A 15,067-nucleotide genomic window follows, 5' to 3' on the forward strand; every position below is an offset into this window, starting at 1 on the left:
TGCTGAGGATGTCAGTTCTGATAGAACGAGCTGGCCGGTTGTTTCATTTCGTGAAGAAACACCCTGGCTCATTTTCTTGATCTTGCGTTGTCTAGTGGTCTCCAAGCCATTGAGAGCTGGCAGGAAGACGTATCGTATCTGAACGCGTAGTGCCCCCGTCGGAACTTGAAAAGACCTCATTGTCGGCGTTGAAACATTCAAGAGGTGGGTATAATTATACAGAAATGTGCTGTACAGATATGTTACATATGTGACCGCGTAGATTGGACTTCCAGCGGTCCTTGTTATACACAAGGCATTAGCAAAATCCAATCATGCCGTTGGCCGGCTTATTCGGCGCCATTGATATCCATCTCGTTGATCTTCCAAGTGCTGTCCACCCACGAGCGCTTTTCGCCCAAGAAGGCCACTCGTTCCTCCTGTTTCTTCAACGCGTCGACAATGTACTTCTGGGCAACGTCGCGCACTTGGTCTTTGGAAACGTCAAGGAGCTGCTCACGGCGCTTCTGCTTCATCTCCTCAGTGATACCGGACAGGAATCGACCCATGCCCTCAGCATTAACTGACTGCGGGGCATCAACGCCCTGGAATACCGAGATTTTGGCCTCCTCAAGGTCACGATCCGTCCAGGTCTTGTCTCTGGCCCACTGCCCGGCGTTCCGCATGATGGAGAGCGTGTTCTGGGGGTTGGGGTCACGGTAGGAATAGAACCCAAAGAGTCCATCCAATCCGCGGGAGTACGCTCCGCCACCGTAGGCACCACCCTTCTCGCGAATCTCATGGTGGAGATGCTTATGAGTAAGTAGTTGCGCCAGGATCTGCAACGGTGCTCCGTCCGCAGAGGTGTACGAGACGGTGGGAACCGCCAGAGAGCCGTAATAAACCTGGTAGGGCAGCGGGAAGAAAGATTTGATATCCCTCTGCAGAGAGCCGGGCTTGGAGATCGGCAGCGAGGGCTGGTTCTTAGGGAGTGTCGACATGAAGCTCGTCAGCGCGTTCAGGTTAGCGCCTGTGCTCTCCGCCCCGCAAGTAAGTGCTGTGCGGAAGTTACCGCCAGACAGCGCGATTTTCTGGATTTGTTTAAGTTTATCAATGACATCCACCAATCCATCCGTCTCGGGGCGGTTGGCAAGCGAGGTAATAAGCTTGACCTGGGAGAGGCCGCCAATCTGCTGTCTGAACCATGCGTTCCTGGTAAGTCCAGCTTCAGCAAAGCCCCGGGCATACTGGTGTCCGGATGACGCAATATCGTTGACAACACCATCGGCAGAAGCTTGGAGGAGCTGTCTGATGCGTAAGGCGGCCTCCGGGCTGTCGAAGTCTGTGTCTTGGACGAGCTTGCGCAGAATATCAAACATAACAGGGACATTCCTATCCAGGGCCATACCAGTGAATATCAGACCTTCACTAGCCTCATGGAAGTCAGTGGGAGAAGGTGCTGAGTGGTAGCCAACAGACACGCCTCCAGTCTTCAGCTTGATCAGGTCCTCTAGTTGCTCCATGGACATATCCTTGGTACCGAGGCGCATAATACTGTCGGAGAAGAGAGGAATTAACTCTCTGAGTTCATCAGGAAGATTATCCAGGGCGTTGATGGCTCTAAAGTAGGTCAAGCCATTTGTCGGGGCCTCACGCCATTGGATCTTCACTGCATTGACGGTCTCGTCACGGACGACGACAGGTTCCTTACTCCGAGGAATGTCCTTGACATGAACCGTGGGGAGACAGCTAAGGTCTTCCGTGTTCGACTTGCCTTGCTCGACAAGAAGACCCAGTTCGCGTTCCTCAAACTTCTTGCGGGCCGCCTCGTCACCGCCGGCTTCCTGAGAGGCCTGCTGGATCTTCGAGGCCAGCCTTTCCTGTTCCTCACGAGCAAGATCTTCGCTGAAAGTGGTCGAAGGCGTCATTGTGAAGGACAAGGTGTTGTCGTTCAACAGGTACTTGTCGATCAGACCTTCCAGGTAACCATCCTTTGCGAGCTCGGTTTCGAAGGCGGAGATGGTGTCGTTCCACGCCAGCGAATCAAATGGGTCGACACCGGTGAACCACTTAGGCTTGAGTCTGTGAAGCATAGACATGCCGAAGTTCGCTGTCTTATGCTTCAAGGCTAATTCCAGCTGGTGAAGGGATCCATCAATCTTGGTTCTGTCGAAGCCCTTCTGTCGGACTTCCTGAAGAATACGCTGGATCTCAGACTTGAGCTTGGCCACATCAGACTCCTGGACACCGGTCAGTCCAACCGAGAAGATGCCCAGCTTTGCTGAGCTGTCGTAGCCAGCATTAGGGCTGAAATCTGTGCCCAGGCCAGCTTCAATCAAGCCGCGGTACAGAGGCGATCCATATCCATCCATCAAGAGAGTGGATAGCAACGCTAAGGAGAAGGACTCGACAACGTCAGAGGTATCTCCCATAATCCACGAGACGGAAGTCTTGTATTGTCTGTCAGGGTCCACCAACGGATCGAGAGGACCCTGGACGGTGACTTCCCTAGGACCAGACTTCAGATCAATGGGTTGGTGAATTGTCTTGTCCTCTTGTATCCTTTCAAATGCGTTGAGCTGGGCGTTGACCTCCTGCAGGTGATCTGTGAGAGGCATATCGCCGTATGTAAACAGTTTGGCGTTACTCGGGTGATAATGTTCGGCGTGGAACTTGCGCAGTTGTTCATACGTCAAGTCAGTAATCTTCTGAGGATCTCCTCCAGAATTGTTGATATCAGGGAAGATGTGGTCCTGGAACCGAATGTAAAACAGATAACCAGCGTCGGACATCTGTCCCTTCATCTCGTTGTACACAACACCCTTGAAGACGAGGTTATTCTCCTCACCCTTGGCTGCTTGAGGGTTTTCCGGGCCAATCCGCCATCCTTCTTGAGTATAATCCGATTCCTTCAACAGGGGGTGCAGGGTCGCATCCATGTAAACCGACATTAGGTTTTTGAAGTCCTGCGCATTTGTCGTCGCAAAGGGGTAGAACGTGTGGTCCGACGCGGTGAATGCATTCATGAAGTTGGACAGCGTTCTCGGCAGCATCTTGAAGAATGGATCGCGGATGGGATATCTGCGACATTGTTAACACGATAAAGCACCAAGACTGTTGACGACATACCTCTGGCTACCGCATAGCGTAGTGTGCTCCAGGATATGGGGCACACCGGTGTCGTCTGGAGGGTTGGTCTTGAAACCGATAGAGAAGACATTGTTACTGTCATCGCGAGCAATATGCAAGTAATCTGCGCCTGTCTTGTCGTGTTGCAGGTGAAGGGCCGTCAGTTCCAACTCGGGCACGTGCTTTGTCCTCAATAGAGTGAAGCCATGGAGCTTGTCGCCGGGTTTGGGATACTGAGAGAGCTCAGTCACGGCCTTCTTGGCCGTGTTTTTCAAGGCGCCCCGCAACATTTTGAACGGATATGAAGAATGCTAGATATCAGACAAGCCTCATGTTCCGGTAAAAAGGGGTGGAGGCTTCAGTCGTCAGAAAGATGGTAAAGAATGACTCTGAGATGCAACAGCGTTGTTCTCAGTCGAGGGAAGGAGCCACTGTGGATCGCAGGAGGCAATTCGCAACGCCTGCTGATTTCGATAGCTGGTAAATTTTTAGGCCTGGTCGGCGCTGGTCGGAAGGCGCTACTCCACCACTAGCCGCTATTCGTCATCACACAGTGAGTGTGGGGTCAATATTCAATAAAACACTCTCTGCGGCACTACCGGGTCGGTGGGCCTGCGTAACGCATTAACGGGCAGCTAACACGGTGCAACCAGCAACTGCGACGCCGCCCGATAGACTGGGACGCTGTTAGCTAGCCAAGTACCTCTTCGCACTTCTCCATGGGCACTTTAATTCTCCTCCCTTCCACGCTGCAAAGAAATCGCGAAAGCAAAGGTGACCAGTGGGATCGTGTGCATTTTTTTAACCCAGTATCGGTATCCATATCGATAATACTTGACGCAGAACGGGGACTCCATTAGCGAGTTCTCGTACGTCGGCCTGAACCCCAAAGGTACTCGACATCTATTCGGGTACGAGGCCCTGCAGCACTCCTCCACTCGTTTTTCTCGAGTACAGTAGCATTTCTAATGCGCACGCCTGAGCACCCAGGCCACGCTACCTCGCTTTAGCCCGTCGTTCCGTCCAACATCAAATTCTGCGAAGGGGTTAGTGAAGGGGAGAACGACAAGTGCCAACAAAGTTGACTGCCGTTTGATTATTGCCGTCAAACTGCCGTGGGGGATTAGGACTCGACGCCCGCTTATTTTTGCGACGCCGACCCGCCCGATCGATCGAACACGAATGCGAAGGCCTTGGTGACGACAAGGCCGCAAGGAACACACGATTGCCCCTCTTCTTGCCGCCGAGTAATGCCCAGCAGCCAGGCAGACACCGGAATGTCGAACGGTCAAGATGGCCACGCCCACGCGCCGGCGGCGTCCTTGAAAAAGGGCAAGCAGAAAAAGGCGGTTGACTCGAATGAGTCTGCAAAACTGCTCGCGCAACGCATCTCGCAGCTGGAGCAAGAGTCAGCTGGGGAGAAGGATCAGGAAGCTGAGATTGGTGCGTACCACCTCCCATCATACCGTTTTCGTTGCCGGGCGGGCCGAATCAAGTATGTCGCGTGAGCGTCAGTTCTACAGGACCCCTATTCAAGGCGGACTCTGCGAGGTGTGCGCCGCCGCAAAGCATGGCCGCCTGGAACCAACAAGGGGCAAGCTTTGCGCAAGGCAATTGCACCTCTGAGTCTGCAGGCGTCTATTGTCGTGTTTATATCACGGGTTGAAGTGGTAGTCTGTATGCTAACAAGCTGGCTGTACAGAGCGTGAGGTCAAACGTGCGAACCGCGACCTGGCACAACAAGTAGCAAAGATGAGCGACTTGCAGAAGATCGAACACCTGACCCGACGATCCAGCGAGTTGCTGGCCGACATGCGCCGTGTTGAGAGGGAGAATCAGAAGAACAAGAAACGCGGTGACGCTCTACAAAAAGAAAAGGATGCGAACCGCACTGAACTCAGCAAGACGGTCGGTCTGAAGGAGAAACTTGAGAAACTCTGCCGGGAACTGCAAAGGGACAACAACAAATACAAGGTCTGCGGCCACCGTCATCATGGATGCTGAAGAAGCCCACGCTGACCTTGTCCCAGAACGAGAACAAGACTCTGCAAGACAACCTGAAGCATAACAGTTCGGCTTACGATGAAAAGCACGCGGCCTTGCTAGCCAAGTTGGAAGGGATTCAGGAAGAAAAAGACCATCCGCGGAAGCAGGTGGTTGACATGAGTGTTGATACTTTGTATGTGTTCTCTCATTCACTATTTAGGTGGCTACCATGGTTTGAACTAACTCTAGCAAAGGTTCCGGAACCGCTTTAAATCGTTCATCGAGCAATATGAATTGCGGGAACTGCACTTTCATTCCACGATGCGCACCAAGGAGCTGGAGGTCCAATACAACATGTCACGTTACGAACGAGAGAAGAAGCTCGCGGAGGCCGAGGCGACCAGAGCGCGCAACCTTCAAGCTCAGGTTCAGACTTTCACCAAGACTGAGACTGAGCTCCGCAATCAACTCAATGTCTACGTTGATAAGTTCAAGCAGGTATGGCCACATTACGATGATTGCAGAGGTTAGGCTGAGCTTGCTGACAGATCAAGGTTGAGGACACGCTCAATAACAGTAATGATCTCTTTCTGACGTTTCGGAAGGAAATGGAGGACATGTCTAAGAAGACGAAGCGGCTGGAGAAGGAGAACGAGACGATGAAGCGGAAGCACGAAGCCACGAATGCCAACATCATCCGCATGGCAGAGGAGCGTGAAGACTGGCGGAAGAAGGCTGCTGAGGCAACTAAGAGGGCGGAGAAGCTGCGAAGCATCATTGAGCAGATGCAACAACAGGGCCGCAAGGTTCCGCCGGGAATGGCGGCAACTTTAGAGAGCTGTTACTCCGACAGCAACGGTCACCTGGACGGCGACGGCAGCGACTATTCGGACGACGAGGAAGGCGAAGAAGACCCGAGCGAGTTCGACGACGATACGGAGGAAGAGCCTCAGCCCGCAGAGCCAGAACCGCCCAGGCCTTACGGGCCAGAGCGGCCGCCAGCACCCCAAGCTACGACAAACGGACATTAGGAATCCGGCCGGAGGATATCAGGGGCCAGCACGACGGGAGTTTCTCAATCCGATAGTGAGGTTGCTGCCAAAAAGGTGCAGACAAAGGAGCGACGATCACTTCGGAAGTCGTCGATTCACGTTCTTTTACGCGTCTCACGCTTCTGTTGGTCTAAGTTGAGCATACTTGCGTCAACCTTTACATAGTGCACCCGTTGGCGATTGCACAGTGTATTGCGACTGGTCAACTGGGCAGCCTGGCCACAACTGGCCTGCAAGAACGGCAACGACGAAGAGAGGTTCCGTTGTATGAGCGGGAGTGATTGAGCGATTGTGGCCCTCGGCGGGCTCTGTCTTGATACGCCAACCTGTTCGGACGCCTCTGTAGCAGCGGCGGTTCTGAATACAAGCAAATCTCCACGTACTGTTCTCTGCATGGCGTGATGTGTTCCGATCAGAATCAAACATATGATAGTAAAATGATTTGAGCTATTTACAAGGTCTATCGGCGATGTGAAGTCGATTGTTTTCTACACCATTATTTATGATCCGTCGTGATGGTAAGTATCTATCAAATGACGACTATCCAATCTCACCTTGGCGATTGAGTGACGTCGATCTCCAGGGGTCACAACAAGGCTAAGCCACAGTTGGTCAGCGGTTAAGCGGAAGCCTTGCAATTTCCCCGGATCCATAAAAGTCAATCCTACTGTCTGTCCTCGAGGTGAGAACCAGCCCTTCACCAGCCACCCAAACAGTGCCGCTGGCTGCACGCACGTGCCATATACCGAAGTCCACTCACATCAGAACCCACACCCACACCTGCAGCGAACCCAAGGGAGTGTGCGCTGCAGCCAGTGGAATGTTGGGCCCAACCTTTGACAGCTGAGGCTGCGTTTGTGTTTCCGCAAGACTTGAAACCAACTGCTACTCGCATTACCCACGTCCTATGGCTCCCTTCGGCTTTTTGCTGTCTTTCCCCCGTCCTGCTTAACTGTTTTCGCATCGTCGCATTCGATTCCCATCTACGAGGCCTCGGCAATCCAACAGTAACCTGGTCGAGGCCATCCGATTACAAAATCCAATCCCTTCTTATGCCCGCGACGTCATCCCCGAAGACCCTGCAGCAGCCATCAACATGGCGTTCTTGGAGGATCCGCGACTCCGCCAGCGCTGGAACCAGATCTCCCACAACGCCGGAGAGGTGACGGAGAACGCGGCCGCCGGTATATGGAGCTTCCAGCATCACTATATTAACCCCTGCCTTGCCTCCCTCGCCAGCTCTCTGGAGGAATGCGCCAATCCCTGTCTAGGCGATCGAGAAGAGCGGGCGAGGCGGAGGCGGGAACGGGAACACGCGGGGGCTCGGGCGGAATACAGCTTCGACTTCTATGACGACTGGTACGCCGAGGACCAGGACGGCGGGTTTCTGGGCGGATGGGGCAACGAGGACTGGGATCGCCTGCTTGCAGGCACTGGGTCTCAACGGAAGCATGCGGGCGAGGTGCAGGACCAACCAAAGAGGAAACGAGGAATGAGCTATGGGACTCGGGGCAGAGGAAGCAAGATATCAGAATCCGATCCGACCATCATCCCCAGCACGCAACCCATAGGGTTTTTGGGCAAGCTACCATGGAAGTTGGGCAAGACACTTCGCTACAAGCCGAGCGCGGCGGATCTACAAGATCATCCCCGACAGCACGACGATATGGATAGGGGTGAGACCGAGCCTCTGCTCAGAGACGATTCAGACGATGACGTCTTTCAGAATCGTACTACCAAGACTAGAAATCGGAGTGGGACGACGGGATCGGGGGTGTCTTCAGACTCATATCGGTCACGTGGTGACTTGTTTCCCAGCGATGGCGAAGGGGAAGAAGACGCTGTGCCGCTGGACGACGAATTCATGGTCCTGGATAAAGTCCGGGACGACCGAAGCAGCAGTAAGACGAAGTCAAGCAAGGGGAAGCGGCGGGCAGACGGCCGACCAATGTCCAGAACGGTGTCTAGAGCCACCATCGATTCCAACTATTCAATGCTTAGTCCGGGTCTACGACGGAGCTCCACCAGTATGCCCACAACCCCTGATACTCCAGTCGCGCCCTCTATGGAGGAACTACAGCTAGAGGAGGAGCGCATCAGGAGAGAGGAGGACGAGGAAGTGGAACGCAAGCGACGAGCTGCATCACAGCTTGCATCGGAACGGGGTCTGCATGACGGACCCGAGGGTCCCTCACCTGAAGAGGATGCGGACTCGAAAAGTGTTGGGGTGGAAGCTGCATCACCTACAAGTCAGAAGACGCCAGACGTATTAAGCATAGCGGAGCCAACACACAGCAGTGACGAAGCGCCAGTCATCCTTGCCACAACACAGGAGCAACAGTTTATACCGACCGAGGAGTTTGTTCCCGCCCGGTTACCGAGCTTTAGATAGTTCAACCAGAACACGCATGGGCCCTTTGACGACAGGCGATAAGACGTACGGGCCTCATGTTACGTTTCTGTTATTGTTTTAATAGTCGACCGTCGGCCGAGGCCGATGATAATCATGTCATTACGATACCAACGCAGAGAGACGAGAAAGGTAGCATTTCAATAGAGTAGCGCATGGTCAAGGGAGCGCGCACAATTTTGGTGATGGTTTCTCTATTTGTCCGCCTGGTTCTGTGATTCCTCAAGGAAGCAATGTGAATACTACTGCCACGTGTTGGACTCGGTAGGCACTTTGTACAATCAGCCGAACTCAAGCCACCGCCAAACATGTTTTCTATCGAGAACCGCCTCACCTCACATGCACGTTATGGCGTCGGGTTTCAGGCCACCCGGAGCCGGGGTGGGCGAGCTGCTGTCCCAAGTAGGCAATTGCCTCGGTGTGTTTCCCCGCAACAGAGCTCCCAGACCCCACACTACCCAAAAGAATTCCCCGGATTACCTAGGTAGCTAGACTCTCTAACCGCCAATATGATATGGCTGAGCCCGGTTGATTTGATGTGGGAGTGAATTGTTCCATCTTCACATACTACTAATTCTTTCTCAGGGATATACGAAGCCTTTCGGCCCTCTCAAATATCACATTCAGAAGTCTCCATAGCTTCTCACCTTCGCCGTTAGAGCGTCGTCGCAATCGACCATCATATCACGCCTTCTCAGTGAGCCGAGACGATTCTGAGAATCAAAATGGCTCCCAACGGTCCCATCACCACCCCGATAACCCAACTGCTGGGCATCCAGCACCCAATAATCCTCGCTGGTATGGCCCGCACATCTGGCGGGCCCCTCGCCGCTGCCGTCTCCAACGCTGGCGGCCTCGGCGTCATCGGCGGTTTTCAGTACACCCCAGACCAGCTCCGTGAGATCGTTGCCGAGATGAAGGAAAACTTCAAATCCCCGGACCTCCCCTTCGGTGTCGACCTCGCCCTGCCGCAGGTCGGTGGCAACGCACGCAAGACCAACCACGACTACACGGGTGGCAAGCTCGACGAGCTCATCGACATCACCATCGAGTCCGGCGCCCGGCTTTTTGTCAGCGCGGTTGGTGTGCCACCGAAACATGTCATCGACAGATTGCACAATGCGGGTATTTTGATCATGAACATGGTCGGGCACCCAAAACACGCCGTCAAGGCGCTGGACTTGGGGGTGGATATCATATGCGCTCAGGGCGGGGAGGGCGGAGGCCACACGGGGGACGTGGCGAATTCCGTCCTCATCCCCGCCGTCGTCGACATCGCCAGGCGGTACAGGCCCAAAATGCTCAAGGGTGGGCCCGCGCTTGTCGTAGCCGCGGGTGGAATCTACAACGGCCGCTCGCTCGCAAGTTCGCTGATGCAGGGCGCCGTAGGCGTGTGGGTCGGAACGCGGTTCGTAGCCTCTGTCGAGGCCGGGTGTAGTGAGGAGCACAAGCAGGAGGTCGTGTCGTGCGGCTTCGACGGTACGGAGCGCACGCTTGTGCTTTCGGGGCGGCCGCTGCGGATGAAGACAAACGAGTACATTCGCAGCTGGCACGCGCAGCCGGACAAGATTAAGAAGCTGTGTGATGAGGGGGTTGTGCCAATTGAGTACGATTTCGAGAAGGGTAATGACATTGACCCGCCTCATTTGATGGGCCAGGTGGCCGGTTTAATTGACAAAATCAAGCCTGCGGGGGAGATTGTGGACGAGATGGTCAAGGAGGCGGTAGACATGTTGAAGCTAGGGCAGGTGTATCTGGGAGGTGAGCGGAGCAGACTGTAAGGAAGAATGAGAGGTTGTTATGTATTATTTCCATTATTGTACGATCAAATAAGCTATGAATAAGACGAACACTAGTACAAGAGGAAAATGGGTATTGTGGTGTCGCTTTCAGGTAAAGAAATCACGCGCCTTGGCCAATGTTTCCGTTTATACTCAGACAAATTCTCCCACGCGAACCCGGGTGTTCCCCCACCCTCGAACCAAGTCCCTAACCTCCACCCCTATTCTCACAGCCTCCTCTTTGGAATACCCCAATCGTTGATGCACATGTTCTGGGGTGTGCAACTCCCGGATTTCAGGAAGCGGTGTCAGGCGGGCGGATGACAACTTGGCACCCCCGAGGACCAACGTCACGGAGTCAAGACCGGCACGGTAACGGCATTTCAACCAAGATGCCGGGCTCTGGAAAGGCTCTTCACAGACGACGACTATATGCCGCGCACCACGGACAGGGAAACCACCACCTCCTTTTCCTTCGATAACAGCAATGCTGTCACGGCGGAAATCAATGTATATTCTCCGGTCGCCCCAGGTGTCTAGGCGCACGTGAGTATACCGACGCAACGCCTCGTATCTTGCCTCGCGGTTCACAGATAGGAGGGTCGGGTTCGGGGCGTGGGTAGCCAGCAGCGTCCGAGGGGGGAGGGCATGGCTCCAGATCTTGAGGCGAAGTTCTGCGGGTAGACGAGAGAAAGGAGTGAAGGAGTGTTGCGGTCCACGGACCTGGAGGCGGAGGGAATCGAGGTTTTTAGAGAGCGTCGTTGTTGTGCGCCGGGCCTCGGTGGTGAAGACGTTGGTCACCGTCTGGGCGAAGTGGTAGAAGAAGACGAGAGGAAGGAGTGGGAGGGGCATTTCGTTGTTTGGGCAGCCCATTGCCTCTCTCTTGAGTTTGTGAGAGAGGGACATTATTGCTGAACGAGCCGGGGTTGATGGTAAATGGGTTTTGAATGTTATTTCGACTTTGGAATAGGGGTCGCAATGGTGCATTTCCTGCCTTCTCCTTTTTACTGCTTTACTACCGAGCACTAGAATCAACGGAGGAGGGGGCCGTCGCCTTTTAGAGGCATCTCGCCTGGAAGGCGCGGGAGGGATCCGGGGCAACGAAATTTCAGTGGGTAGATCTCGACTCTGTCTTCACGTCTTGGGTGGCTGGCTGGGCGAACCCAGGGATACGGTGCTGCCGGCACGAGGCGGGTCGAACGCCACGGGTGGCCAACGGCGATATTCTGCTTAGCAGATTCGGGCCTAGAAGGCGAGTTTTCTCGACATAAACTAAATACGATTGGTTGCAGTTCAGTAGCGGGCTTTGATGATGCAAAGTCACAGACGATCTAGTCCAGAGTCGGCGAATAAAGAATTTCTTTGTTCTTTGAAGAGGCGTAGGCGATAAGGGGGCGCTCTACACCGGAGGACCGAGACGACGGACCCGATTGCGTGACCCATTGCCGATGGGCAGTGCTGTATGTCTCAGACTCGAGACTGGTCAGGTTTGTAGAGTGAAAGAAGGCTCTGTGGCTCAATAGCGAGTTTAAGAGATAGAAGAGTGACAAAAGCTGTGGCAATCGAGGCCGAAGACTAGGATGCAGGTAGGCAGGTTTCTTAGTGTCGGGTAGGGTATCCTTTGTCGCCCACTGTCTGCACTTGGCATAAAGACTGCATCAGTATCACCGCTGCCTTAGTAGGCTCTTATGCCAGACGCGGCAGGTCCAGAAGACAACGACCGGCATCGGGTTCACAAGACGATGATGATACGGTTATGACAGCCGTCGGAGTTGTCTCTCTATCATCCACGAGACTCGATATCGTGCCAAAGAAACGTCAGGCTTTCTGAGACAAGATTGTCTTGTTGTTGCAGCTGACTGATATCAGGAGGCTGGGATGTACAGAATCAAGGCAGAAGTTCCACGACTAGGGATGGCTTTTTGGTACTTGGAGCCTCTCAACGGCTGGCTATGATCACCCGAGACAAGTCTAGCATCATGAGCATTCCAGTCCAGCAACACATGGCAGGTCCACCCTGATAATCTAGGCGTCTGAGACCGGTGTCTCAAAGCCCCATATCATCAAAACCCAAATGAAGCGAGCCTTCAGTGCGATAGAGAAGGCATGGAAAGTACTCTAGTCTTCAAAGGGACCTGAGACTTACTGCAGGAGGCAATGAATCGTGATGCCCGGATTACGGTAGTGAATGTTGTTTAAGAACCAACTATTTGCAGGTAAAAGATATTGGAACATCTCAAGTGGTAACTGTATGAGCACGTCTTGAAACGAGTGGTCTCGTTAGTATTTTGGTTCAAATATCGTTAAAACCAAGACCTGTCGATGTTTGGTCTCTACTCGTCGGCATATTTGTGACAGATCAACTGGTGATTCCTTCAAAAACTTTGTTGTACTAGTTCCATGAGCAGGTATAGACCGTTCTAGGCTGCCAACACGCTTTCATACAATGGAAACCATCACCAAGTTGCTATAGGCTGTGGTAAGCTGCAGTAAGTTGCAGTCACGAAGCGTTAAGCAGCAATCCCAATCTCCTGTCGCTTCCTCGTGGCCAACTCGTTGCTTAGCAGGTACTGAGACGGAATCATCACATGCAGGGAAACATAGTAAAAGGGAACTCTAGTCCAAGGGACTCTGAGATACAGGTTGGCTATGGCATACCGACGTTGAAGTATCTCCTTTATCGGTCCTATTTGAACAGATTCCACCGAATGACATGGTATCAGGTAAAGGCTGCCCTACATGCCCCAATTTCAGCATGCATTCGGGTAACCCGTCAAATGAGGCTTATTTAACGTGCTTTATTGTTTTAAAAACCATGGCCATGAATACGGGTATGGATTGACTCGAGTGTACTTTCACACAACCAGGGGGTAATAATAAAACCCCATTCAATAGTGTCGCCTACTTCGCAGAAGATACATTGCTGCTGTTTCAGATTCGGCCTTGAACTTGTTTCTCCTACACAGGTTGAGCCAAAGCAAACATTTGTAGCAGATAAAAGTCTAGCTTCTACTACTTGGTTTGGTATGTATCCCCTCCATTTGTGTGTATCCTGCTGGCTAGGAACTCAACAGAACCGTAAGCATCCCACCATCTTATCTTTCTGGTAGCTATCGAATTCTGGAACATCGGTGCACTATTACTTCGAGGCAAACTATTCGGGCCAGCGTTCAGCTACTATTGTCAGGAAGGAACGAGGTAGCTTCCTTCCTTACAAGCCGCAACGAGAACTAGGTACTTACACAATTTAAGTTGATTCGCTGGCTCTTTCCTTCTTATACCCTTTGAAGGAGTTCCTTCCGTCTGAAAACATCCCAAACTACGTTCTTACTTCGATTTCTTCTTCTCTCCTCCAACCTTCGACTTTTCCTTCACATCAACTAAACTTGTCTCTCCTCAACCGCCCCGACCGCCCCGACGTTGTCTCTCTCTTTTCACATTTAAAATCCAACCTAACCTTCTCCCGTTCGTCATGTCTACTAGCGAATACTCTGCGAAGCTTGGTGGCGGGGCTGGCATGCCCGATACCTCGAGAAACGCAGCGCCCCATGAAGCTGTCCGCTGTCGCACCTGCGGCGACATGTTCCCGAACCATGAGGAGCTTATGAAACACAAGTTGATGGCGATGAAAATCGAAAAAACTCACATACATTGTCCTGTATGCACATTGGACTTTAGAACCGAAGAAGCGAAGGAGAAGCATATCCTCGAGGTCAGTACGCAAAAATAGTCAACATGGCCTGGGAACTAACTTGACCAGATGCATCCCCAAGAGCAGAAAATGATCTGCCCAGGCTGCCAGAAGGAGTTTGCTCGGTTGGCCGGCTGGATGAAACATCTCGAACATGATGAGTGCTCTGCCATAAGGAGACAGGACGTGGATAGAAACAGGGCTCAGAAGCTCAAGTTCGCTCATGAGTTGGAGAAAAGAAGCGGCTCGCAGTTTGGCGACTACTTCCCGGCGTCACACCCTAGCGTCCAGTCGGCCTTCAACAAGCCCTATATGGCCCATCCATCCTACTTTAAGCCGGACGACTTTCCTGAACTGAAGGAAGTTGAGAGTTCGGTCCAGCAGGGTTTACGCCCGCAACAAGCTTATTCGAACAAAGAAGAGTTCGACGGTATCAACAATCCGTCCCATCCTGACTTCCATTTTGGAAAGTACTACAACGATATAACCCGCAAGTACAAGTGCCCCCAGGCATCTTGCAAGTCTGTCACACCTTCCCCTTTCCCCCCTTTCCGGTCAAAACTCGTTGGGTATGATTATAAAAAACAGAGCTGACAATGAGAAATGTTCAGGAAAAGCTTCGACAACAGTGGTGCTTTGATTGCCCACATGAAAGCGGCCGTCTCACACTACAATGCCAAGCTACAATGCCCCGGATGTCTGCGTTACTTCAAGGATGCGTCCTCTCTGACGGCTCATTCCGAATCCGAAACAAGAAGATGTTCCATACGTCACTCAGAGAACTACCGCGTGTATCTCGACCAACTCACCGGAGGCATGGCGGACGTGGTCGGTAAGCACCAAGATGACACAGTCAGGTATGAGGTTAGCACGGAGGCAATCATCAAGTTCGGTCCGACCGAGCAAGCCAGAAAGGCGACGGAGGATTTCATGGCACAGCAAGAAGCAGAGCGACAAGAGCACTGGACAAGGAACAACCCCGTTTGGTAAGGGTTAAGGAGTAATTTGGGAGGTTTCTTTCGCAGAGGATGGTTTGGCC

At 52.9% G+C, this 15,067-nt stretch overlaps 6 protein-coding genes across 6 annotated transcripts; 4 read left to right on the plus strand and 2 right to left on the minus strand.

The window, feature by feature from the left end:
* Positions 1-329: 329 nt before the first annotated feature.
* On the minus strand, positions 330-3,398 carry EsH8_III_000489 (pitrilysin family metalloprotease; the record flags this gene model as incomplete). The annotated part of the gene is made up of 2 exons (XM_083262214.1): positions 330-3,060; positions 3,109-3,398. 2 exons carry the CDS (start codon positions 3,396-3,398, stop codon positions 330-332), a joined length of 3,021 nt encoding a protein of 1,006 aa, XP_083122701.1.
* Positions 3,399-4,358: 960 nt separating this feature from the next.
* On the plus strand, positions 4,359-6,125 carry EsH8_III_000490 (myosin-like coiled-coil protein-domain-containing protein; the record flags this gene model as incomplete). The annotated part of the gene is made up of 5 exons (XM_083262215.1): positions 4,359-4,551; positions 4,811-5,082; positions 5,139-5,287; positions 5,349-5,592; positions 5,649-6,125. The coding sequence occupies 5 exons, from the start codon at positions 4,359-4,361 to the stop codon at positions 6,123-6,125; spliced, it is 1,335 nt and encodes a 444-aa protein (XP_083122702.1).
* Positions 6,126-7,242: 1,117 nt separating this feature from the next.
* On the plus strand, positions 7,243-8,538 carry EsH8_III_000491 (uncharacterized protein; the record flags this gene model as incomplete). Its single annotated transcript, XM_083262216.1, has 1 exon — positions 7,243-8,538. The coding sequence occupies one exon, from the start codon at positions 7,243-7,245 to the stop codon at positions 8,536-8,538; it is 1,296 nt and encodes a 431-aa protein (XP_083122703.1).
* Positions 8,539-9,281: 743 nt separating this feature from the next.
* On the plus strand, positions 9,282-10,337 carry EsH8_III_000492 (2-nitropropane dioxygenase; the record flags this gene model as incomplete). The annotated part of the gene is made up of 1 exon (XM_083262217.1): positions 9,282-10,337. One exon carries the CDS (start codon positions 9,282-9,284, stop codon positions 10,335-10,337), a length of 1,056 nt encoding a protein of 351 aa, XP_083122704.1.
* A 153-nt stretch (positions 10,338-10,490) lies between these two features.
* EsH8_III_000493 (2EXR domain-containing protein) lies at positions 10,491-11,243 on the minus strand (the record flags this gene model as incomplete). Its single annotated transcript, XM_083262218.1, has 1 exon — positions 10,491-11,243. The coding sequence occupies one exon, from the start codon at positions 11,241-11,243 to the stop codon at positions 10,491-10,493; it is 753 nt and encodes a 250-aa protein (XP_083122705.1).
* A 2,566-nt stretch (positions 11,244-13,809) lies between these two features.
* On the plus strand, positions 13,810-15,018 carry EsH8_III_000494 (uncharacterized protein; the record flags this gene model as incomplete). The annotated part of the gene is made up of 3 exons (XM_083262219.1): positions 13,810-14,049; positions 14,098-14,597; positions 14,640-15,018. The coding sequence occupies 3 exons, from the start codon at positions 13,810-13,812 to the stop codon at positions 15,016-15,018; spliced, it is 1,119 nt and encodes a 372-aa protein (XP_083122706.1).
* Between the last annotated feature and the right edge of the window lie 49 nt (positions 15,019-15,067).

The sequence above is a fragment of the Colletotrichum jinshuiense genome, chromosome 3 (genome assembly GCF_051148585.1).
Source record: "Colletotrichum jinshuiense chromosome 3, complete sequence".
NCBI lineage: Eukaryota > Fungi > Ascomycota > Sordariomycetes > Glomerellales > Glomerellaceae > Colletotrichum > Colletotrichum jinshuiense.